Source organism: Manis pentadactyla, chromosome 11, assembly GCF_030020395.1.
Source record: "Manis pentadactyla isolate mManPen7 chromosome 11, mManPen7.hap1, whole genome shotgun sequence".
Lineage (NCBI taxonomy): Eukaryota > Metazoa > Chordata > Mammalia > Pholidota > Manidae > Manis > Manis pentadactyla.
In genome coordinates, this window is record NC_080029.1 from 64371071 (window position 1) to 64397995 (window position 26925).

General features: G+C 37.3%; 1 protein-coding gene across 4 annotated transcripts in view; it reads left to right on the forward strand.

Annotated features, from left to right (window-relative positions):
- The first annotated feature begins 423 nt into the window (after positions 1 to 423).
- BAZ1A (bromodomain adjacent to zinc finger domain 1A) overlaps positions 424 to 26925 on the forward strand; it is a 132804-nt gene continuing 106302 nt past the window's right edge. For 2 of the 4 annotated variants that reach the window (XM_057488500.1, XM_036881254.2), the window contains exons 1-2: positions 424 to 555; positions 13181 to 13459. In XM_057488500.1, the coding sequence (XP_057344483.1) occupies positions 443 to 555; positions 13181 to 13459 (392 nt within the window). In that variant the 5' untranslated portion in view covers positions 424 to 442. The remainder of the gene's footprint in view (positions 556 to 13180; positions 13460 to 26925) is intronic. The other 2 variants (XM_036881253.2, XM_057488501.1) reach the window with 2 other exon arrangements.

Consider the following 26925-nt stretch of genomic DNA (forward strand, 5'->3'; position numbering starts at 1 on the left):
CGGCGCCGGGGTCCGCCCGCAGGGAGCTCTTTCGCGGCGTCGGGCCGGCAGGCTGCGCGCCAAGCACGTTGTGAGCCCTGCGGCGGCGGCGGCGGCGGCGGAGGGCTGGGAGCCGGCGCGGGGGGAGGGGGCCGCCGCTCCCGCACCGCCCGCCCGCCCGCGGCAGGGCGTGCGGCCCCATTGTGAGCCGGCTGCGGGGCGTACGGAGGTTGGGCGCGCGGGGAGGGCAGAGGCGGCGGTGGCTCCGCTCGCGCAGTACCGCAGCAGCGGCAGGCGCGACAGTCACACAAAAGGCAGCCGAGCTTCCCCGGCGCACGGACCGGCCCACGCCGCCGCCGAGCGCTCCCCACCTTACCGGCTTTCCTTTCCCTCCAATTTTGATAGGGAAGCGGAGCCGGCGCGGGCGGCCGAGGGTCCGGGCGAGCCCGCGGGCGGACGGGAGATGCCGCTGCTACACCGAAAGCCGTTTGTGAGACAGAAGCCGCCCGCGGACCTGCGGCCGGACGAGGAAGTTTTCTACTGTAAAGTCACCAACGAGATCTTCCGCCACTACGAGTAAGGGCCGGGCCGGCGCGGGGGTGCCGTGGCGTGCGGGGACTCCCTTCCCAGTCCTTTTGTCTCTCTCCTTTTCCTGGCCCTGGGCTCCTCGCGGGGCCACTTGAAAGTGACGGGTGGCAGCGGGCCAGCGTTTGTCCCCCGAGCCCGAGCCGGTGACTGCGCGGGGCTCCAGGGCTCCGGCCCGCTGCGGCACGCATGGGGAGAGCGGGCTACGGTGGAGGAGGCTGGGGTCCCTGGCCGGCCACAGGGACCGCTCCTAGCTGCGGCTGCCACCCAGCCGCGGCCGGCGGAAACTCCCCGCCTCGCTCCTCCCCGCCGCGGCCACACGCGCTCTCTGGGGCCAGTTCCGGGATCCCCGCTCGGGTCAGCGGCACAGGGCCACCAGCCCCCGGCCCGGAGAGGGAATCCCCGCCCCGGGGACAGGAAACGGCCGGCTGGGCGTCGTTTCCTCGGTGGAGCGTGGAGCCTGACGTCGGAGCTGCCTAGTGTAGGGGCGGGAGGGAGCGAGCGGGGTTAAAATCGGGAAAGAGGGGTCGGGGGGTCCGGGAACCGGGACCCGAGAACCCCGGCCAGCGGCCTCCCGCCCGGTGTGGCTAGGCCTCTGAGTGCACGACGCGAGCCTTGCCCTCTGTCACCGCCTCTTCTGGGTGACTAACTCGGGGCCCCGGGGAACTCAGCGTCCCCGCCCCCGGGAGACCGGGTGAGGAAGACGTCCGGGCCGGGCGGGGGGAAGAGGAGGAGGAGAGAGCAGGGCCCTGGGCGCCCCTGGTTTTCACTTTCTCGTGGCCGGGTGGCGGTGGGAGTTGGGGGTGGGGGTTAAGACAAGTTCAACTCCAGCCTCAGACAGTCTCTTCTTTATCCCCCTGCGCCTGTGGGCCGCCTGACGTGTGCCACACGCTATTGTTTTGATAAGAATCCGAACAGGCTGTGTGGGTAGTTTCAACCCTTAAATTTTAAGTGCCTCGACTGTTTAATCGTAGGATATACCTTGTCTTGGGATTCCACATCACGGAGTGTTTTAGAGATCTGTGTTTAAACAGGATCCCCAAGTGAGAACCTGAATTGATCAGTCACTGAAACAGCCTGAGACTCTTTCTGACGCTTATCCTCTCCACTGAGAAGGAATCCGTTTGTGGCTTAGGAACCAAGTGTTACAGCAACCAAATAAATCGTGTGTGGGAGGCACTTTTTCTGAGTGGGGGCTTGCTTCATCGAGGGAGGGCTTTAGGCAAACTGCACCTGTCTGAGGAATGGGTAGTGAAGTTAGAAAAGTCAATTCGTCTGCGCTTTTCTTTTAAGGTAAGCCTTCTTTTTCTTCAGCTCCACAGAAAGTTACACATAAACATGTTACATCTAGAGAAATTTTTCAGCAAGCAGTACTTTTAAATAGGAGTGAACATCTTACTCTGCTCCTGTACAGACTTGTTTTGTTACTCAAATAGAGTTCACTCTTGTAAATACTTAAGTGAATTTGGATTAGGTAACTTGACAAGGATTTTTTTTAAGTTAAAATACATGGTAATTCCAAATTTTTAAAAAATTATATTCAAGAGTGCCAACACAGGAAACAGGCTTAAATTTCAAACTTCTCCTTTGAGACAATCAATCATCTTTTAAAGAGGCTCTTCTCACTTTAGGAGAGGGAATGAATATGACTGTTACCCATTCTGAATTAAACACTTTTCATACACTTTGGTTCTTAATGATTTATTGTAATCATGGAGAAATCTGAAATGCAGAAATGAAAAGATTTTTGTTATTCCAACTTAACTACCTTCCACTAATATTAAGGAACTGTGTCCTTTATAGTCTTATGACATTTTTAAAAAATTTAATAACTAGTTTTTTAGGTTATTGTTTTATCTGTGCTCTGAGGTGTTTAGGTTTTTGGAACTTACAAGCAGTTTAGGAGAGGTGTTTGGTTTGGGAGTAAAGATATTTAATCATTTACCCTGATAATATTTAATATTTTAAGTATAAAATGATATTTAATCATTTACCCTGAAGCAGAGCTACTGGTGTTCTTAGGTAGTATTAATGTTTATGACTTTGAAATGGCAAAATTGGAAGACTGCCATTTAGTTGTGTTAAATTTGGGATTACTTTCTATTTCTCATAGATGATGACAAAGAGATCTTTCCCAAAATGCATTCATGGTGGATAGCATGTGGTTACAGTATTGTGGTAATCCGACCCTTGATACAAGTCTGATGAAACTATGAAGAAAACCTTTGTTTTCACTGATTCATTAAATCACCAGTTGGTTTATGTGAATTTGAAGATTTATCCTTTAAGTGCATTATTTTGAATATGCTTTCCTATTTGCTCAGGTTTTGATTGCTTGACTGTAACTTTCTCTAGTAAGTCTCAGATTTTCTATACTTCCCTCCCCTTATTCACTGCAATGCAATGCAAAGTAACTTCTGCTTCTAACTCTGGTTAGTAGAGGTTGCCAGTGACCTTTTAATTGCTAAATACTTTTGTCTTTATGTTACCTGATTTATAGCTTAACACTTCCTCCTTTGTCCTTGTAGTCAGCAATGATCACTCCCTCCATTTTATCTTCGTGTAACATCTGCTACTATTGTACTGTAATGCAATGTATTTGTTGCCTCACATTTTCTCTTTTCCCAGACCCTGAGTTCTTTCAGACAGGGACTATGACCAGGATGGAGTCCTTAGCAATTATAGAGACTCCCTTATTTTGTTTGTTTGAACTATATGCTCTTTAACTAATTGCCAACTCTTACCTGTTTTCTGTAAGTCAAGAAGTCTCACAAAAAATAGCTCATTAACTGTAGGCAAATACTTAAGTCAATGTGCAGAAGAATTAAACTGGACCACTATTACATCATATATAAAAATTAACTCAAAATGGATTAAAGATTTGAACATAAGACCTGAAGCCATAAAACTCCAGAAGGAAACAGGCAGTAAGCTCCTTGACACAGGTCCTAGTGTTGATTTTTTGAATCTGACAGCAAAAGCAAAAGCAGCAAAAGCAAAAATAAACACGTGGAACTACACTAAATTAAAAAGCTTCTGCACAGCAAAGGAAATGATCAACAAAATGAAAAGTCAACCTACTAAGTGGGAAAAAATAAGTGCAAATCATGTATCTGATAATGGGCTAATATCCAAAATATATAAAGAACTCAAACAACTCATAGCAAAAATAATACAATCTGATTTTAAAATGGGCAAAAGATCTGAATAGTTATTTTTCCAAAGGAGACAGTTGTCCAACAGGTACGTGAAAAGATGCCCTACATCATTAATCATCAGGGAAATAAATGCAAATAAAACCACAGTGAGCTACCATTTCACACCTATTAGTATGGCTATTATCAAAAAAACTAGAAATAACAATTGTTGGCTAGGATGTGGAGAAAGGGAACCCTTGTTCCCTATTGGTGGGAATGTAAACTGGTATAGTCACCTGTGGATGACAGTTTGGAGGTGCCTCAAAAAAATTAAAAATAGAACTACTATATGATATAGTAATTCCACTTCTGGGTATTTATCTGAATGAAACAAAAACACAACTCAGAAAGATGGACACACGCACCCATGTCTGTTGCAGGATTATTTACAATAGCCTAGATAAGGAAACAAGTGTCCATTGAGGGATGAATGGATAAAGAAATTGTAGTATGTATACAATGGAATATAAGTACAGAGAAAAGAATAAAGTACATAATTTAATCTCTTAAGATAAAAATACATTCTGTAATTTGATTAGCTGACAACAATTTTATTTTTAATATTTTTTTGACTGGATTGTTTTAAAAAAATGCTATAGTCATGTCTAAATTCCAGAAATTCTAGATGTGTGGGATAGGAGAATAGTTTGTTGTATTACCCAGTGATTCAATTCCTAAATCAAAAAACTTTTTTAGCCATGTAGACCCTTGGAATTGGAATGTATTTCCCATCTTTACGTGAGTCATGCTTTTCATACAAAACACAGGAAACTCTTCCACAGCATCACTGAGAGACCAGCTTCTGTTTCAGCCTTGTTTTCCAGTAAAAGCTGTTTGACAAGTTTATAAGGCATCCAATTTTCATTGTTCATCAGCTCCTCATTTGTTAATTCAGTCCTTTCAATAGCCCTCTTTTACAGATGAGGAAGCTGGGGTTAGGGTAGGGAGAGTAAGTCCAAAATCAGTGTTGAAATTCACCTATTGTGAAGGGAATAAAGAGGTACAGAATTACAATTATAAAATAAATTAGTCATGGGGATGAAGGTACAGCATAGGGAACATAGTCAATAATGTAATATTCCTGTGTTTTGACAGATGGTAACTACACTTACTGTGGTGCGCATTGGTAATGAATACAGTTGTCAAATCACTGTGCTATACACTTGAAATCGATAAAACATTGTTTTATCAACTATATTTCAATTTAAAAATATATATATAAAGAAAAAGAACCCATCTCTCCAGTACTGGTGACACTAGAATTCTCATGTATCTATGTAGAGTTTATATTCTTACTATCACACAGTGCTTATGGATAATTCTTCCTGATATTTAGTTTTGCCAAAGTATCCATCAAGAATAAAAGGGCATTGCTTGAAATCAAGCTGGCTGCCTAGATCTTTGTGTAGGCACCACTCTACTGTCTGCCCAGGATTTGACTTATTTACTACTACTCCATGCATCTGAGCTCTAGATATTAAATGTATAAGCCAGAATGCTGTCAGTTTACAGTGAGGAAAAATGCTTTTCACACAAACCAGTTCTCTTAATGATAATGATTTATGTATGAAGTCTGTTATGAGAAGGCCGTTTGGTAAGCATGGAGTTTTCAAGGAAAGTTGGATGATCTTCATAGCTACTGTCTTCAGGTTAGGAGTTCAGTTTCCCTTCAGAAATAACTACCACGTAGTCCAGATATTTGGGTCTATGAGTCCTTTTTCCTTGGATGGTATGGCAGAGATTCCTAAATGCTTTTATCTGTTTAACAGGCTACCATGTTTTGTGTTAATTCTTTCTTCAGACAGAATTTATATATCAACTATTGTAGTAAAACAAGCCACCCCATAAACTCAGTGGTTCAAAATTACCACCCATTCTATTTGATCACTAGTGTGCAGATTGCCAGTGTGCTTTCTGCTCGTCTTTCTGTGCCAGTTCACTTGGCTGTAGTCAGCTGGAGGCTAGGCTGAGGCTGGATGAAGTAAGAGATAGCCTCAGTTGTATGTCAGGGACCTCGAGCTGAGATGGCTTTTCTTTCTGTGTGTGTGTGTGTGTGTGTGTGTGTGTGTGTGTGTGTGTGTGTGTGTGTGTTCCAGCTTTATTAACAAGTAGAACTGTAAGGTATTTAAAGTGTACGACTTGATGATTTAATATGGAAGGGCAGCTTTCCTCAGCATGTAGTATTTTATCCTCGGAAGGCTGACATAGTCTTCTTCACATGTTGGTGTCAGGGTTTCAAGAGGATGAGAGTGGAAGTCTCTCAATGTTATTTCTGTATTATGCTGGTCAAAGCCAATTTCAAGGCCAGCCCATACTAAAGGGGTGGTGAAATAGACTCCATCTATTATGAGGAGAGTATCAAAGTCCTGTTTATAAGGAATTTGTACATCCTCAACCCTCCTTGCAGTCTTCCACTGAACAGTTCATAAGATTTTGTACTGGGTCATCCTGACTGGATTTTGGGTGTTCCATAGTAATCCCTCTGCAGTTAATACCACTTCCTGCCAGCCCTTCCCAAAACCAAACTTCCTGTTCAGACATTCTGAAGGCTTTTATGTGTTCCTCTACTACTAGTTATTCTCCTGTGTATTCTTCTAGGATCTCTCTGCAAGTGGTCTCTCTGAACAGTAAGAATTAATACTGTTTATGGAATGTATATTCAGTATGCTGAGCATTCAATATTACTATGTTGTATAATTTTCATATTAACTGTTTATAGGAGACATTATCCCCATTTTAGAGGAGAACTGGGTTCAATGAGGTTGTGTAACTTACCCAAAGTCATATTCTACAAATAGTAAAACTGAGATTCAGATACTCTGCTCTCTCCTTCCCATTCATACACTCATTTTCTCTGTTTAGATACACATAAAAATAAGTGTGGACTGACTGCCACTGAGAGTGCATTTGTTTACTCTTCACACTGTATTTTGGAGATGCTGATTCAGTTTATCCCTCTAGTGAGAAATGAATGTATGTCTACAACACTGTGGCATAAGTCACACTGCATATGTGCTATGGAGCCAGTGTAGTGGGAGCATAGAAAATGGAGCTGATAACTGCTGGGAGTGGAGGAAACCCTCAAATAGGGGTAATGGGTCCTGAAAGATGCAGCTATCAAAACACAGAATGGGGGACTAAAGCTCACTCAAGGCAGAGAATGTTCTAAAGAATATTTTTTAAGCAAAGGAGACTATATAAAAAAGCATAGAGCATTCTTTTTTTCTTCTTTCTTTTATTTTGTAGTTGATATTTATTTATTTGTTTGTTTGTTTATTTATTTATTTATTTAGGTGTCATCAATATATAATCACATGAGCAACGTAGTGGTTACTGGATTCCCCCCATTATCAACTCCTCACCACATACCCCATTACAGTCACTGTCCATCAGCCTAGTAAGATACTATAGAGTCACTATTTCTCTGTGCAATACTGCCTTCCCCGTGCCCCCACCTACATTATGTGTGTTAATCATAATGCCCCTTATTCCCCTTCTCCCTCCCTTCCCACACACCCTCCCCAGTCCCTTTCCCTTTGGTAACTGTTAGTCCATTCCTGGGTTCTGTGAGTCTCCTGCTGTTTTGTTCCTTCAGTTTTTGCTTTGTTCTAATACTCCACAAATGAGTGAAATCATTTGGTACTTGTCTTTCTCCGCCTGGCTTATTTCACTGAGCATAATACCCTTTAGCTCCATCCATGTTGTTGCAAATGGTAGGATTTGTTTTCTTATGGCTGAATAATATTCCATTGTGTATATGTACCACATCTTCTTTATCCATTCATCCACTGATGGACACTTAGGTTGCTTCCATTTCTTGGCTATTGTAAATAGTGCTGCGATAAATATAGGGGTGCATCTGTCTTTTTCAAACTGAGCTGCTGTATTCTTAGGGTAAATTCTTAGAAGTGGAATTCCTGGGTCAAATGGTATTTCTATTTTTAGTTTTTTGAGGAACCTCCATACTGCTTTCCACAATGGTTGAACTAATTTACATTCCCACCAGCAGTGTAGGAGGGTTCCCCTTTCTCCACATCCTCACCAACATTTGTTGTTTGTCTTTTGGATGGTGGCCATCCTAACTGTTGTGAGGTGATACGTCATCGTGGTTTTAATTTGCATTTCTGTGTTGATTAGCAATGTGGAGCACCTTTTCATGTGCCTGTTGGCCATCTGAATTTCTTCTTTGGAAAAATGTCTGTTCAGATCCTCTGCCCATTTTTTAATTGGCTTATTTGCTGTTTGTTTGTTGAGGCATGTGAGCTCTTTATATATTTTGGATATCAAACCCTTTACTGGATATGTCATTTATGAGTATATTCTCCCATACTGTAGGAGCCCTCTTTATTCTGTTGATGGTGTCCTTTGCTGTACAGAAGCTTTTTAGTTTGATATAGTCCCACTTGTTTATTTTTGCTTTTGTTTCCCTTGCCTGTGGAGATATGTTCATGAAGAATTTGATCATGTTTATGTCCAAGAGATTTTTGCCTATGTTTTTTCTAAGAGTTTTATGGTTTCATGACTTACATTCAGGTTTTTGATCCATTTTGAGTTTACTTTTGTGTATGGAGTTAGATGGTAATCCAGTTTCATTCTCTTACATGTAGCTGTCCAGTTTGCCAACACCAACTGTTGAAGAGGCTGTCATTTTCCCATTGTATATCCATGGCTCCTTAATTGTGTATTAATTGACCATATATGCTTGGGTTAATATCTGGACTCTATTCTGTTCCACTGGTCTGCGGGTCTGTTCTCGTGCCAGTACCAAATTGTCTTGATTATGGTGACTTTGTAGCAGACCTTAAAGTTGGGAAGCATGATCCCCACTGCTTTATTCTTCCTTCTCAGGATTGCTTTGACTATTTGGGGTCTTTTGTGACTTCATTTAAAAAAATTTTTTAATTAAAGTATAGTTGATACACCATCTTATATTGGTTTCAAATGTACAACACAGTGGTTCAGCGGTTACCTGTATTATTAAATCCATACCCCCTTTAGTGAGGTTACTATCTATTAACATAGAAATATGTTACAGAATCATTGACTATAGTCTCCATGCTGTACTACTGTCCTTTGACCAGTTTATATTGTGATTGTGAATTATTGTGTCCCTTTATCCTGCCTCCCCCTCCCCCCTGCATCTGCCCCAGTCCCTCCACCTTGGTAACCACTGTCACTTCTCAGTGTCTGTGAGTCTATTGCTGTTTTGTTCCTTATGTTTTGCTTTGTTTTTATATTCCATGAGTAAGTGAAATCATACAGTATGTGTCTTTCTCCACCTGGCTTATTTCTCTAAGCATAATACCCTCTAGATCCATCCATGTTGTTGCAAATGGCAGTATTTCTTTTCTTTTTATGGCTGAATAATATTCTGTTGTATGTATGTACCACCTCTTCTATATCCATCCATCTGTTGATGAATACTTAGCTTGCTTCCATATCTTGGCTCTTGCAAATAGTACAGCATTAAAGATGGGGGTGTACATATCTTTTCAAATCAGGGATTTTGTTTTCTTCAGGTAAATTCCTAGAAGTGGAATTACTGGGTTGAATGGTATTTCTATTTTTTGTTTTTTGAGGAAACTCCATGCTGCTTTCCACAGTGGTTACACCAATTTACATTCCCACCAACAGTGTAGGAAGATTCCCACTTCTCCACATACTCACCAACATTTGTTATTTCTTGTCATTTGGATAGTGGCCATTTTAACTGGTGTGAGGTGATAACTCACTGTTGTTTTGATTTGCATTTCCCTGATGATTAGAGATGTGGAGCATCTTTTCCTGTATGTCACTTCATTCTTAATTTTATTCTGCTAGGTTGTTAGTTTTCCAAATACCCAGCAAATTAACAGTATGTTGCCCTTTGTTCTTTTTTCCCCAGAGAGTTGGTTGACTTTATATTAGAGGCATTTTCTTACTAATATTCAACCTGGTAACTCAGAAACAATTTGTCCTGAAGAAATAGTGTTAAAGTGCAGAGGTCGATAAAAGCCCAATCCTTGTAACCAAACAGGGCCTCTCAAATCTTCTCAAATTGCCCTGTTGGACCCCTCCAAGTGTACTCCCACTTCTGCCTAATAAACTCTTTGCTACTTTAATTCAATAAACAAACAAAAAAAGAAGTCAAATTTTTCATAAAGGGCCAGATAGTCACTATTTTAGGTTTTGAAGGCCATTGGGTGTTTGTTGAACCTACCTAGCTCTGCAGATGTAGTGAGAAAGCATTCATAAACAATACTAAAGATATGGGTGTGGTTGTATTCTAATAAAATTACAAAAGCAGGAGGAAGGCTGGATTTGGCCTCCAGGCCAGAAGCATGTCTATCTCTGAGAAAGAGGATTGTTGTAAAAAACCGGAGACATAATAATCTATATTAGCCTAAGCTTGTATTCATATAAGACAGTATTTTATATTTCATTAACTTTTTGCTCACAATACTGAAATGTGCTTCTTATAAAAGTTTCATCCTTTTTTATTCTAAAAGAAACTGAAACAGCTCTATAACCTACCCCCTGGAACTCAATATTAACAAACAAAAGCATACACATTTGAATGTGTATGACAAATAGGTAGAGAGCAGAAGTATACACGTGGTAGAAAGTGAAGGTATATATATAATGTTAGAGGTGGGGCCATGCTGGTAGAGGGTGTGAATAGGTAAACATAGCCTTGGGCCTTTTTCCTTCCTTTTAAAATGGCCACTGTGATAGTGTGCCCTCCTCTTCTGAGGTTAGATCTTTATACACAGCAGGGCTATGATATAACAACAACCTTGAAAAATAGACAGACACAAAAGGAAATAAACAGTTCGGAGGGTGTGGAAACCTGGGTGTAGGAGGCAGCTGTACATCACTGGTTACTGACTGACTATCCTGTTTTTCTGCCTGGAAATACATGTCCAGTGGAGATTTGTGGCACTTGTGCCGTTGCTTTGCTTGGTATTTTGAACAGTGTTAACAAATGTAAACAGTATTTATTGCAGCTCAGTGTAAAGTCTGTCCACCTGCCATGGCACCAAATAACCCATGACCTACCGAATACCCCAGGCTACCCAGTAACAAACTGGCTAGAGCTGTGCTGTTCAGTACAGGAGCCATTACTTGGCATGGGGGTTATTAAGAACATGAAATGTAACTAGTCGGAATTAAGATGAACAATAAATGTAAAATATGTACTAAATTTTGAAGACTTAGTACCAAAGAAGAAAAAACATATTTTAATATTGCTCACAGATTGAAATGAATATTTTGGGGCATATTGAGGTAAATAAAATGTACAAAATTAATTTCATTAGTATTTCTATTAAATCTTTTAAATATGGCCACCAGAAAATTTTAAATTATACATGTGGCTAGCATTCTGTTTCTATCAGCACTAGTTTAGAGACTAATGTGTAAAATATCTGGATTTGAAGTATATTTTTCTTAAATAGTTTTAGATATAGTTTAAATTATTAGGAATATGCCTCAAACACATGTGCTAACTGTATGTGTTGGCTTGGTAAGCTAAGTCTTACAGATGTGTTTGTTCCTATAGGAAAGGTTTTAAACTTTCAGAAAGATTTCTGAGTGAACTGTAGCTTTAGACAGCAAATTTAAGACCCCTTTCAAGATCCATCCATCCATCCATCCATTCATTCATTCATTCATTTTATTCTGTACCACTGATAACCACGTGTTGGGTATGTCTGAACCAGATTATATTCATCTTTTTTCTCTCTGGTACTTCTCTCTTCAACACTACTTTTCTTTTATGACCTGTTAAACAGCACTTCTCTAAAAAATCTAGTATTTTTTTTACCTTTGCCTGCCTTTCTACCTTCCCTTCCTCTGATTTCCCAAAGGATGTCTGCCTCTGTCTCATAAAGATAATCATTTTTTATTTTTTATTTAATGATGTACATCCATTATCTCCTCTACTAGACAGTGCATAATTCAAAAGGATCTTTGTACTGAATTAGAATAATCTAAATTGACATGTACATGTTATCTCTTTAGATCTAATTTATGTCAAAGTATGATTAGTTTCTCTTTATTCCACAGATTTCATTTTTTCTTATTGTACAAATACAAAAATGAAACTATCTTAATGGACTTACACTAAATAATCTTGGGAGATCAGACTGTTACAGGGATAAACTATACAGATACACTAATCAGGAAGTAAACATGCAGCAGTTTTAATATTTTTTAGAGTAATGCAAGAAGGAAGGGGGATTTCAGGAAGGAGAAAGAGAATAGTGAATTATATTGATTGATTACTTATGATTATTGAAAAGTAGATGAAAGTATAAAGGAGGGAAAAATATTCACTTATATCCTACCCCTTGGAGGCAACCATTGCTAAACTTTCTGCATATTTTTAACCCTATCTATTTAAAAAATATTTTTATATGAAAATAATGCAAGTACATGCTTACTATAAAAACTCAAACAATATTGAAATTTTTCTTTTCTTTCCTCCCCACTCCCTTTCTCTCCAAGGAACATCTGTTTATAGTATTTGTATAAATACACACATTTTTGTTATAATTAATGTATATGGGATTGTGTTATTCAGTAATTTGAGTTTTTTCTATTTAATATACCTTTAAAATATTTTGATATTATAGATCTCTTGCATTTTAAAAGACACTGGATAGAATTTTTGAAAAGAAATAAATACTTGTATTAAGAAATTCCAACGGTTTAGAAAAGCACTGAGTAGAATGTTCCCCCAGTCCCATCCCCACTGTAGCTGTTACCTTGATTTTTCTATAACATTTCCGAAGTCTTTTATGCTCCTTTATCTTTATTTTCCTTCCTCCTTTTCTTATTTTTTTTAAACTCAAGTGGGACTGCTCATATATATTGATTCTATGTTTTTACTTTAAAAAAATAGGAGAAAATCAAACTAGGAAGTATTTTTTCCTATTAACATATTTTTAAGAACTCTCCTTATATTGTTTAATGACATGATTGTTCATTATGTTTTCATATATTATATTTTCATTACTTTCTCTTACTAAGAAGGTACTTAGATTTCCCAGTTTTCACTATTATGTTAAAGCCTTTCAAAATTCATAGTTAAGTGCTTGAAATTCCCTAGTGTTCTCACTGCTTTGAAACAAAAAGCTTAAAAATTAGAAGGAAAAAGAAAGGTTGCATTTATTTTTAATTTCACTCCTGATTTCAAAACTGATGGAAATTAAAGTCCCATTTTGGTTGATGTACCTTTAAATTGCAAAATATTAATGTCTAGCTTAAGTATACTTTTTCTTAGCTTTGTGTTAATGTGAACGTTGACCACTAAGTAAACCCTTGAGTTCTGTGAGTCTATGTAAGGTTTTGCAGTAAAGGCACAATCCTATATGAGCTTTTAGTATAAAATTTGTGAAATGATAGGTAATGGATTTTTGTTTTTGTTTTTTAATCAGTGACTTTTTTGAACGAACCATTTTGTGCAACAGTCTTGTGTGGAGTTGTGCCGTGACGGGTAGACCTGGACTGACCTATCAGGAAGCACTTGAGTCAGAGAAAAAGGCAAGACAGAATCTTCAGAGTTTTCCAGAACCACTAATTATTCCAGTTTTATACTTGACCAACCTTACCCATCGTTCACGCTTACATGAAATTTGTGATGATATTTTTACATATGTCAAGGATCGATATTTTGTTGATGAAACTGTGGAAGTCATTAGGAACAATGGTGCAAGGTAAAGTACTTTTTATTTTTTCTTTTGATACACATACATTGATGTTGCTTAAAATTCAAAATACACAAAAAGGTGGACTGAGGAAAGGTTCCCTTTTACTGTCCTTCCACTACACTGTTACCCTCTCCACAGAGACCCTTAGTGTTAGCACTTTCTTATGTATTTTTCCAAAGCTAATTTTTATGTAGACCCCCCAAAACACCTTCATGTATACACACACACAAAGTCTCCCACCTCTTGCTGTACTCTGTACCTTTTCTCACTTAAGATGTATGAATATCAGCCCATTGCTTTATAAACCAACTTCTCTTTTTTATTTACTGTATAATATTATTACATGAAAGTTCCTTCTTTAGTTAAGAAAGATATTTACTTAATGTTCTCATATTACCTAATAATTTAAATATGCCTTTACTTCTTGCTGGGTTTTATTTAGTAGTTCCTTTGATAAGATGAGGACCATATTTTTTTAAGTTTTCCACTGAGTTCTCTTTTACCCAAGTATTCAAGAATAGAGTTGACTTTTCATATATGAAAATTTTAAATGACATTATGCCACTAAATTAAAAATTAGCTGTGCTTTCCTGAAGTCCTAAGCATTTGTGATTGGCTAGTTACTGATATTTATCATAATAATATTTATCTGCATTGAAACATTTTATAGCCTCTTGACTTTGGGGGCAGTGACAACAAAATATTTTTTGGATGGTTTTTTCCCCTCTCTTTATGGACCTGAAAGCAGATTTTTTTCTTCCTGAATTTTAAACTGTAGCAGTCAAAAGTTATTTAATTATGCTCTTTATTATCTGATTTTATAGAATCATGAGTTTATGTAATTTCAGAATAATGGCTTTAATTAGTATAATATATTTTAAATATTAAATGCTACTCAACATGAATCTTAAAAAGCCAAGAGATGTTTATATTAAGATCTAAATTTGTTTGAATTTGATTTTGGTGAAGAACTGAATGCTTTTTTTTTATTGTAGAAGCAACAAATGCTAAAAATTGAAGGATTTTTCACATGTCTAGTGACTTTTGGGAAAAATCATATCTTTATCTTTGGAGGAGAGATTAATATGTCACCAGAAATCCCACCAACAACATACCCTTTTAAAAAGGATCATATTATACTGTTTTGGATTATCTTTGGTAGTGTTTGGTGATACACTTAGGAAACAGATTTTTATGTTTTGATCTATATCACCAAAAGGAATAATAGGACCATGTTTGGAGATCGGGACAATTTTTTTCTCTTTATAGTCATTGATTTTATTTGACATGTCAAAAAATGTTTTCTAATTTACAAATTATTGGGATATATTAACCTTTCATATTAGGAACATTGCTTACATCTAGAAATGTAGTGATTCAGTGTTTTTTGCATAGCTTTTTAAAAAATTGTGCCTTAAAAATGGGCTTCAGGTAGTTGTAGCTATAGTAAACTATGGTACATTACAGAAATGGGAAGTCTGGGAGTCACAATTTTATTGATTATTCATTAGGGAACATACCTATTCCTGCTTATGAAGCTTTTAAATTGTAAAAAAAAAAAAACTGATTTTTTCTGAAAAATTTTAAGGCTTAATTTTCATAGTGTATACTGGCCATTTTCAGTTTTTTTGGGGAAAGGAGAAATCATGGGTGGTTCCTTGACTTTTTTGCCTTTAGCAGCTAAGATGTAGAAGCCTTAGGAAATAATATCAGAGTCTAGCTATCCTTGCTCTCATCTCTGGTCCAGATATTTCTGACTGCTCTGATTTTGTATTTCATGGACACGTTGCTTAGTATCATTTACAGGCTAGACACTGAGTTGGTACTGGGGATATGAAAAGGATTAAGATGTCCTTAAAAAGTTGATTTAAGGGAGAGACAAACCTGTCACTTGCCAGGTGTTAAAATAAATGTACAAATGAAGAACATTTAAGAGCATCCATGTCCAGTGTGCCGTGGGGGCTAGGTCTGGGTTCCCTACATTCAGTGCTAACACTGGATATTTTAGTATTTTAACCTTTGCAAAGTCTTACGATATCTCAGTATTTACTTTGCTTGTTCAGATCCTTTGCCCATTTTTCTTTTGGCTTGTTTGTCATCAGTAGATTTGTAAGAGCTATTTATTAATTAGATGCAAAGCATATTAAATATCTGTCATACTATTGCAAATATTTGTTTCATTTTTTTGCTTAAGTGTTCAGTAAACGTATGATTTTTAAATATATATATAAAAAGTGAAAAAATATATATATAAATAATATATAATTAAGAATAAAGTAAAAATACAATAAATACACATTCACCACGTGGTTTTAATAGAATACTTTTATCTTTGATTTTGTTTGCAGTTTGGGAAAAGTTATAAATTTCTAGTTTTTTATGGGAGGCAGAACAGTGTGATAGTGAAGGATCTAGGCTTTGGAGTCAAACTGACCTTGTTGGACAATGATGTCTTTTCAGCTATGGTGAGACTAAAATGAGAATACAAGTATGTGTGTGGTAGCAGAGGGAGTGGGGGTAGAGTGCAGTGCACATTTTGAATTGCTGTATAAGTAGAATATAGTAGCATTTTACTAGGGAAATAATGCTGCTTGTGGCCCAAGCGGCTTATGTGGAAGTTAATATTTCTCTTCTATAATTGATTACTTTTTCTGTTAAAAATTGTATTTTATATTGTAATTAAGCTTCAAGCCTGACTTGAGATTTCTGCAACTTTAGATCCTAAGTTCCTGCATACACCCTTATCCTTTTACCCTGTACACTTAAATTTCAGTTAAAATAACTTAACTATATAAACTTGCCTAACTTTACTAGATTTTCTTTGGTTGGAATTGTGCCTCCACTTAGCTTTTTGGCACGTTGTTTAACATCACTTATCTTTCCTTGCATCCTTAGTAGAGTTATTGTGAAGATGAACTGAGATGCTGTATGAAGTGCCAGGCACACAGCCAAGTGTTCAGTAAATCACAAGTTAAGAAGGTCAATCTTTTCCATTTTGATTTTTTGAGTTCTCTGTTATGCTTATAAACCCTTATTCTATTGCACTGATATGGGGAAATGACATGATGTTTTTTTCACTTGGAATGTGTTCTAGAGCCCAAGGAACACATATCCCTTCTCGCTTCATATCTATTTGTGTAACTTTTGGGATTGGATTCTGTTTCAAAGTGATGATATTAGAGGTAAGGCCCTAGCACCCTCGAGAAGGAGGCTAGGGGAAGCCCAGCTTCAGGGATATGAGAAGCTCCAGGTTGCATTTCTTCAGTATCCCTGTGGACTTATCTGTAGGCTCCTGTGGCTTTTATCCCTGCTGGTGGCTTGAGGTTTATCCTTAGAAAGCTTATTTAGAAAATGAAATGGGCTTATCCCATGGCTGAGAAATAGCAGGCACTTAACTGTCTTCATGGGATCCCTTTACTAGTGTGAGATATCTGCACACCCACTCCCTCCTTCCACTTTTCACCACAGAATGTGAAGTCAGAAGAATTTGCTTATACAGTGCACACATTTTCATCTCCCTCTGCTGTTTTTGTTAAACAACCTTTGTTGTTATATAATTCACGCACAATGAAATTCACTCGTTTAAAGTGTGCGATTCAGCGGGTTTTAGTGTATTAACAGGGTTATGTGACTATCACCACTATCTAATTCCAGAATATTTTTATCACCCCAAGAAGTCACCCATTAGCAGGCACTCCCCACTGTCCCTTAATCTCAGCCCCTGACAACTGCTATTCTACTTTCTGTCTCTATGAATTTGCTTATTCTGGACATTTCATGTAAGTGAAGTCATATAATATTTAGCCTTCTGTGTCAGGTTTCTTTCACTTTAATGTTTTCAAGGTTCATCCTCATTGTAGTGTGTATCAGTGTTTTATTTATTTTTATTGATAAATTCTGCTATATGTATCTATCACATTTTATTTGTTCACAAACCATATGACATTCTAGAAAAGGCAAGGCTATGGAGACAATAAAAAGATCATGGTTACTAGGGATTGAGGTAGGGCAGGGGGAGATGGATAGGTGGAACACAAAGGATGTTTAAGGCAGTGAAAGTACCCTGTATGTACTATGATGATGGATATTTGTCATTATACATTTCTCCAATCCCATAGAATGACTGTAGTGTAAACTATGGACTTTGGATGGTGATGTGTCACTGTAGGTTCATCAGCTGTAACAAATGCACCACTCTGCTGGGGGATGTTGATAATGGAGAGGCTGTGCATGTGTGGGCACAGAGTATAAGGAGAATCTCCTCTTCTTCCTCTCAGTTTTGCTATGAACCTAAAACTGGTCTTAAAAAAGTGAAGTCTTAAAAAAAAGTTATATGCTCTGTTTATTAAGACTGAAGTTTATAATTTAAAACTTTCTGCTTATTTTTTCCTATTAAAAAGAAAATATATAATATATATATCAGAGAAAAGTATAAAACCTGGGGGCCTATAGTGCATTTCTGAGTTCTCCCTTCAGAGATAACCACTGTCAAACAATTAGTGCACAGTTCCCTTTTTTTCTATACTACACCAAATTAAAAAAAAAAACAGCAAGCAACTTTTTCACTTAGAGGTGGTTTGGGTGTTTTCTTCTAACAGAAGACATAGATATGCACTGTTTCTAATAGCTTTTACATAAACTGACTATGGTTCCTAAAAAAGTTTAGGATGTTTTCCTTTTTCTGAGGATGACGAAATTACTCCTTTTGCTAGCTTTGTGTGAACTCTCTCTTTGAAAAAAAGAAACTGCATTCCCAATAATCTCTAACCTTTGACTGACTGACAGACTTTTTCTCCAATGTAGGTTAAATCAGTAAAATAGCAGAATCGGGTTTGTACCAGAGAGTTTTGTTTACAGCTTCGATTTTCCAAATATTATCACCACACTATTTAAATGTAAAATTTACAAAATGTTGTCTAGCCAGTTAGCATTAAAGACTATCAGTATTGTTTTTAGGACTGCCTTATAAAATAAAGATTATAGAATTCTTTTTAATTTCACAAACTGATTCAAATTTTGTCATCAAATACTGACCAACCCACTAGAGCTTTTAACTATTCAGCTATTAAAGTACATTCCCTGTGGCTGGCTGTGTTGCCTTGGTGGAATGCTTTATGCACTCTAGTCTAATAAAAAAGAAAATTAGCATTAAAACTTAGAAAGGGTAGACACTTGGTATAAGAATTGGAAATGAGTAAATGGACTTATCTTTGGGCTCTTTTTATATTGCTAGCCTAAATGGTATGAATGAATCATAATTAAAGTACACTAGTATTTTGAGGGCAAAGGGAAATATTAAACACTGAAAAGATAGGATGAGCATAAAAGATACAAGTAAGGAACAGATACAGTTACTTGATTTAAACATACATGCTTAGATATCCATGACTGGATCCAGGAGGGATTAATTAAGAAATTTTTGGAAAAGGATTATTTAACTAGAAATTTGAAGATGAGAAAATATAAATTGAAGGAAGAAGGCTTACTGTTTAGGTACAAAGTGTAGAATTATTAGCAGTACATATTAGTTAAATTTATCAGAAAGAAGAATTTCTGTTGCTCAGCATACACTACTGACCTTTTTCAGAATTCCTGGTTCTCAACCAAGGGAGTCCTAAGCAACATCCTCAAATTTCTTCCAGCCTTTAGTTCCTGATGACCCTAATAAATATTGATGATACAATTTTTAATAGGGAAAACAAAAAGGTTATTTGAGACAGCTGTTCTTTCTTTGGAATTCTGAGACTGGAGCCATCTTCTTTAGATATGTATTGTGTTTGTTGAATGTCCCAGAGACCCAGACTTAATAACTAACTGACTCCTGGATTGTCATTACAAATTTAACAGTTAACATTTAGAATCTTTTATAAACCCAAGCATATATGGTCAATTAATATATGATAAAGGAGCCATGGACATACAATGGGGAAATGACAGCCTCTTCAACAACTGGTGTTGGCAAAACTGAACAGCTACATGCAAGAGAATGAAACTGGATTATTGTTTAACCCCATACACAAAAGTAAACTCAAAATGGATTAAAGACCTGAATGTAAATCATGAAACCATAAAACTCTTGGAAGAAAACATAGGCAAAAATCTCTTGAATATAAACAAGAACAACTTTTTCCTGCACATATCTCCTCGAGCAAGGGAAACAAAAGCAAAAATGAACACATGGGACTGCATCAAACTAAAAAGCTTCTGTACAGCAAAGGACATCATCAGCAGAACAAAAGGCATCCTACAGTATGGGAGGATATATTTGTAAATGACATACCCGACAAGGGGTTAGCATCCAAAATACATAAAGAACTCACACACCTCAGCAACCAAAAAGCAAATAACCCGATTAAAAAATGGGCAGAGGATATGAACAGACACTTCTCCAAAGAAGAAATTCAGATGGCTAACAGGCACATGAAAAGATGCTCCATATTGCTAATTATCAGGGAAATGCAAATTAAAAATGAGATATCACCTCACACCAGTTAGGATGGCCAGCATCGAAAAGACTAAGAACAACAAATGCTGGCAAGGATGCGGAGAAAGGAGAACCCTCCCACACTGCTGGTGGGAATGTAAGCTAGTTCAACCATTGTGGAAGGCAGCAATATGGAGTTCCTCAAAAAACTAAAAATAGAAATACCATTTGACCTGGGAATTCCACTCCTGGGAATTTAACCAAAGAATACAAGTTCTCAGATTCAAAAAGACATATGCACCCCTATGTTTATTGCAGCACTACTTACAATAGCCAAGATATGGAAGCAACCTATGTGTCCACCAGTAGATGAAAGGATAAAGAAGATGTGGTACATATACACAATGGAATATTATTCAGCCATAGGAAGAAAACAAATCCTACCATTTTCAACAACATGGATAGAGCTAGAGGGTATTATGCTCAGTGAAATAAGCAGGCAGAGAAAGACAAGTACCAAATGATTTCCCTCATTTGTGGAGTATAACGATGAAGCAAAACTGAAGGAACAAAATAGCAGCAGACTCACAGACTCCAAGAAGGGACTAGCAGTTACCAAAGGGGAGGAGGGGTGGGGGAGGGAGGGAGAAGGGTTTTGAGGGGTATTATGATTAGTACACATGGTGTGTGTGGGGTCACGGGGAAGAAAGTATAGCACAGAGAAGCAGTAATGAATCTGTGGCATCTTACTACACTGATGGACAGTGACTGCAATGGGGTGTGAGGGAGGACTAAATATGGGTGAATGTAGTGACCACATTGTTTCTCATGTGAAGCCTTCGTAAGAGTGTATATCAATAATACCTTAGTTTTTAAAAAACTCATTTAAAAAATTAGAATCTTTTTTAAAAAATAGAATCTTTATTTACTTACATAATGTAAATTAGGAGGCCATTCTGGGAAACACTTTTTATACCCTAAAGATCCCTAAATTAATCACAAAAATAAATGAAAATAAATTTGTTTTTCTAAACCAATTTAATTCAAATAACATATAAAGATTATGTTGTAAATATTTCTGTGTGGACTCAACTGCTTGATGCTTAATAATATTCAGTGGTGTTTAGATGGATCATACAAACTAATAATTCATTTTCTTCAGCCTTCAAAGGTTTTTAGATTGCATTGACCATTAGGAGCATCTGTCTAATGACTCTCAAAAGTCTTTGAATGGTCAATGTTCTGGAGGTGAGGGTGGTTAGTTTCTTTGGTAACTTCTTTTTTGATCCTTTGCCCTAAATGCCAGGTGCAAAGAGTCAGCTGAGTCTCCATCAAGACTTAAGGTCATTACTCTGGGAGTCTTACAGTAAGACAAATGATAAAAAGGGAATGGTGAGTAAAGTGAAGTTCACCTCTTTTCTAATATAAATGGAAATCAGATGTTGGCTTCCATTTGTATCTCACTGAACTTGTTGGCAGTAGGATGATGAAGTAAAATAGCAGTAGTTATAAAGTTCTTGGTTCCCTATAGCAGGAGAATATTAGAGACTAATCTCACAAAAAAGAGACTCTGTATAGCTACTTTTGTCCTAAAATCCCTGTTAGAAATAAAAGGGGAGTTCATTTCTACATGGTTATTACACAGGTTCAGGTCTGAGAAATTAGACGGTCTTCTGAATAAAATACCTCTCTTACATCTAATTCTCCCTCTTTCATGGGCTGTTCCATTTGGCCAATATAAGATCAGTTTTTAATGAACAGCCCTCATAGATACTTTGAATTTTTTGGAGAACAAGATAAAATCGTAGTTTGCTAATTTTCCATGTTGCCTTGGAGGCTAGTATGGTATGTAGGTGGAATTCATTTGACCTATGGTTCTAAATAACTATTTTTTAAATGGTCTTATCTCTCTCTTAGACAAATTCAGAGACTATCCAAAGATAAAAATTAAAGGAGAACTAAGAGAAATGACATAAGCTAACATAATTTTCAATGAAAGGAAGAAGAGTGGTGAAAGTATTAAAAAAAAATTCCTTTGTTTAAATTAAAAACATGCCAAGAGAAAAATTCTGAGCAAAGGTTGGCACACTTCTTTCAAATAAAGGGTCAGGCAGGAATATTACAGACTTTGCAATCCACAGGGTCTCCGTTTGCAGCCACTGAAGTGTGCTGTTATAATGCAAAAGCAGCAATGGACAGTATGTGAATAAGCATGGCTGTATTCTAGTAGTTTTTTTTTTATGAACACTGAAATTTGAATATCACTTTCACTTTGTTACTGTGTAACAAAATATTCTTCTGATTTTTATTTTAAACTACTTAAAAGTATATAAACAATTCTTCACTTGCTGGTCATACAGAAACAGGTGGTGAGTTGGATCTGGGCCACAGTGTGCTGACTTCTGGTATTGAGGAAAGGTTACTGCTTAAATATGGGTCGTAGATCCCAGAAATCCCTTTTTTATCTAGAACCTCAAGTATGGCATGAAGAGATGGCTTGGTTTGTTGGAAAAAACCTTTAGAACTAAACTGACTGACTAGTTCTGGGAATCTTCTTTCCTAATCTGTAAAACTGAAATATCTGCATGTACAAGATGGTTTGTATTAGTTACAAATCAAATCACCCCCAAACTTAGTGGCCTAAATCAGTAAACATTATTCGCATGATTCTGAGGTTGATTGGAATGTTTTTATGGTCTGGGTTGGCCTGTCCAGCATTGTGTAGGTCCTCTACTCTAGGATAACCTTACTCATATGTCTGGGGCTTCAGACTGGGATGGCTACTGTCATGTGGCCTCACACCCTTTGAACTAGTCCAAACTCGTTCCCAGGATGGTAGCAGGGCTCCCAGCAGTAACAGAGGGCAAGTACAATGTGTGAGAATATTTCAAGCCTCAACATGCTCCACGTTAGGTACTGTTCATTGACCAGAGCAAGTCACATGAGCAAATCCAGAGTTAACGTGGGAGGCTGTGATTCAGCGGGGGTTATAACTGCAGCAGTTTGCCAGAGTGCTTAATATAGAAGCCCAGCATAGTCCTTGGCACATAAAGCTCTCAGTAAATGCTAGATCCTTCCTGTACTTGTCAGAGACAAGTGAAGAGTCGGCCAGCTGTGATGACTCATCTTTCTTGTAGCCAGTCCCTAATTTTCTTACTGTCACTCTTCTTGAGAGTTTAGTCTATGTCATTTATGGAAAATGATGACAATACCAGGAACTTTTGTTTTTGCCTTTTTAAAATTGAAGTGTAGTTGATACACGATATTATATTGGTTTTCAAGTGTACAACACTGGTTCAACAGTTACACACATTATTAAGTCTTCGCCCCAACTAGTGCAATTACGGTCTGTCAATATAGAAAGATGTGATAGAAACATTGGCTATATTCTCCATTCTGCACTTCCATCCCTGTAACTAATTTATATTATGATTGAGATTTTTGTCCCCTTTATCCCCCCCCCGAAACCCTACCCACCCACCTCAACCCCTCCCCCATGGTAACCACCAGTCACTTCTCAGTGTCTCTAAGTCTACTGCTATTCTGTTCATTTTGTTTTGTTTTTGGATTCCACAAATAAGTGAAATCATATGATATTTGTCTTTCTCTGTCTGGCTTATTCCACTTAGCATAATACCCTCTAGGTCCATCCATGTTGTCACAAAATGGCAGGACTTTTTTTCATTTTTATGGTTAAATAGTATTCCATTGTGTATGTGTACCACATCTTTATTCATTCATCTATTGATGGATACTTTGGTTGCTTCCATATCTTGACTATTGTAAATAATGCAGCAATAAACTTAGGAGTGCATATATCTTTTTGAATCACAGATTTTGTTTTCTCAGGTAGATTCCTAGAAGTGCGGCTACTGGTTCATACAGTATTTCTATTTTATGTTTTTTGAGGAGCCTCCATAGTGGCTGCACCAGTTTGCATTCCCACCAGAAGTGTAGGAGGGTTCCCTTTTCTCCGAGTCCTTTCCAACACTTTTTATGTCTTGTCTTTTGGATAGTGGCCATTCTTTTGGATAGGTGTGAGGTAATATCTCATTGTGGTTTTGACTTGCATTTCCCTGATGATTAGCAATGTGGAGCATCTTTTCATGTGCCTGTTGGCCATCTGTATTTCTTCTTTAGAAAAATATTCAGGTCTACTGCCCATTTCTTAATCTGGTTATTTGTTTTTTTGATGTTGAGGCCGATAAGTTCCTTATGTATTTTGGATGCTAACCTCTTATCTGATAAATCATTTACAAATCTATGCTTCCATATTGTAGGATGCCTTTTTGTTCTGTTGATGGTGTCCTTTCCTGTATGGAAGCTTTTTTGTTTGATGTAGTCCCACTTGTCATTTTTTATTTTGTTTCTCTCACCCAAGGAGATGTGTTCAGATAAAAAGTTGCTCGTGCTTATTATGCTCAACAAATTTTTGCCTATGCTTTCTTGTAAGAGTTTTATGGTTTCATAACTTACATTCAGGTCTTTAATCCATTGCAAGTTTAATTTTGTGTGTGGAGTTAGACAGTAATCCAGTTTCATTCTCTTGCATGTAGCAGTACAGTTTTCCCAACCCTATTTATTGAAAAGACTATCTTCTCCCCATTGTATATTCATGGCTCCTTTGTTGTATATTAATTGACCATATGCATGGGTTTATTTCTGGGCTTTCTATTCTGTTTCATTAATCTATGGGTCTGTTCTTGTGCCAGTACTATAACAGTACCATACTGTTTTGATTACTGTAGCTTTGTAGTAAGAGCCTGAAGTCAAGGAGCATTAATACCCCCAGCTTGGTTCTTCTTTCTCAATATTGCTTTGGCTATTTGGAGTCTTTTATGGTTCCAGATGAATTTTAGGATAATTTGCTTTGTTCATTACAAAATGCCATTGGTATTATGATAGGGATTGCATGGAATCTGTAAATTGCTTTGGGTAGGATGGCCATTTTGACAGTATTAATTCTTCCTTTCCATGAGTGTGGGATAGATTTCCATTTATTTGTGTCTTCTTTAATTCCTCTCATCAGTGTCCTTACAGTTTTCAGAGTACAGGTCTTTCACCACCTTGGTTAGATTTATTCCTAGATATTTTATTCTTTCTGATGCAATTGTAAATGGAGTTGTTTTCCTGATTTCTCACTCTGCTAATTCATTGTTAGTGTACAGGAATGCAATGGATTTCTGTGTATCAATTTTGTATCCAGCAACTCAGCTGAATCCCATTACTAGTTCTAATAGTTTTTTGATGGAGACTTTAGGGTTTTCTATAAATATATATAATCATGTTATCTGCAAACAGTGACAGTTTTACTTCTTTCATACCAATTTGGATGCCTTTTATCTCTTCATCTTGTCTGATTGCCATGGCTAGGACTTCCAGTACTATGTTGAATGAAAGTGGTGAGAATGGGCATCCTTGTCTTGGTTTTCAGCTTTTCACCATTGAGCATGATGTTAGCTGTGGGTTTTTCATATGTGGCCTTTGTTATCTTGAAGTAGATATCTTCTATACCCATTTTGTTGAGAGTTTTTATCATGAATGGATGTTGAATTTTGTCAGATCCTTTTTCAGCATGTTAAGATGATCATAAGGTTTTTATCCTTTTTGTTAATGTGGTGTGTCACATTGATTGATTTAAAAATATTGTACCATCCTTGCATCCCTGGAATAAATCCCACTTGGTCATGATCAATGATCCTTTTGATATATTTTTGAATTTTGCTTAGTAATATTGTGTAAGGATTTTTGCATCTATGTTCATCAGGGATATTGGTCTATAATTTTCTTTTTTTGTAGTGTCTTTGTCTGGTTTTGGTATTAGAGTAATGCTGGCCTCATGAGTTTGGAAGTATTCCCTCCTCTTCTACTTTTTGGAATTCTTTAAGAAGGATGGGTATTAGCTGTTCTTTAAATGTTTAATACCAGTAAACTTTTGAGAGCTTACTATATGCCAGGTACTATTCTAAGTTTATTATATATACTATCTTATTTTAAAATTCCCACAACAGCCATATGTGACAGACTCATTTGCTCATTTTATAGTTGAAGAGCTCATACACAGAGATTAATTAATTAAAACTTGGTCAAGGTCATAAGTGGTGACGTTTTCAAGCACAGGCAGTGTCAGAACCACTGTCTTCAGTGTTAAAAAACATAAGATTGTATATATGTGGTTAGATTAAGCTTTGATATTTGCTTTTAAGAGTGACCCATAATGAGTGTCTGAAAATAAGCAGCATCTTTGGATCGTTGATTCAAAGGGGGAAAAGTTGCAATATTTAAAGGGGTTCCTCTGCTGTTTAAATTCTTAATCATCATACAACAATCTTAACCATCAAACATCAACATATGGTGTGGGCCTTAATTATTTTACTCTGTACTCTGAGCTGTTTAAGCTTTCTTCTTTTCAAGTAGTTTGCTTGCAGATGAAAGAATGCTATCTGATGGCAACAAAAGATGACTGCAAGCCTGGGGGAAAATAAGATTTTTTTTTTTTTTTTTTTTTTTAATAATTATTTTTTATTGAAGGGTAGTTGACACACAGTATTACATTACATGAGTTTCAAGTGTACAACACAGTGGTAGAACATTTATATACATAATTCTAGGTTCCAGCTATCACCCTACCAGGCTGTTACAATATCTTGACTATATTCCTTATGCTATACCTTACATCCCAGTTACTAATTTATTTTACCATTGGAAGTCTGTCCTTTTTTTTTTTTTTTTTTTTTTTTTTTTTTGTGAGGGCATCTCTCATATTTATTGATCAAATGGTTGTTAACGACAATAAAATTCTGTATAGGGGAGTCAATGCTCAATGCACAATCATTATTCCACCCCAAGCCTAATTTTTGTCAGTCTCCAATCTTCTGAGGCATAACAAACAAGTTCTTACATGGAGAACAAATTCTTACATAATGAATAAGTTACATAGTGAACAGTACAAGGGCAGTCATCACAGAAACTTTCGGTTTTGCTCATGCATTATGAACTCTAAACAGTCAGTTCAAATATGAATACTCATTTGGTTTTTATACTTGAT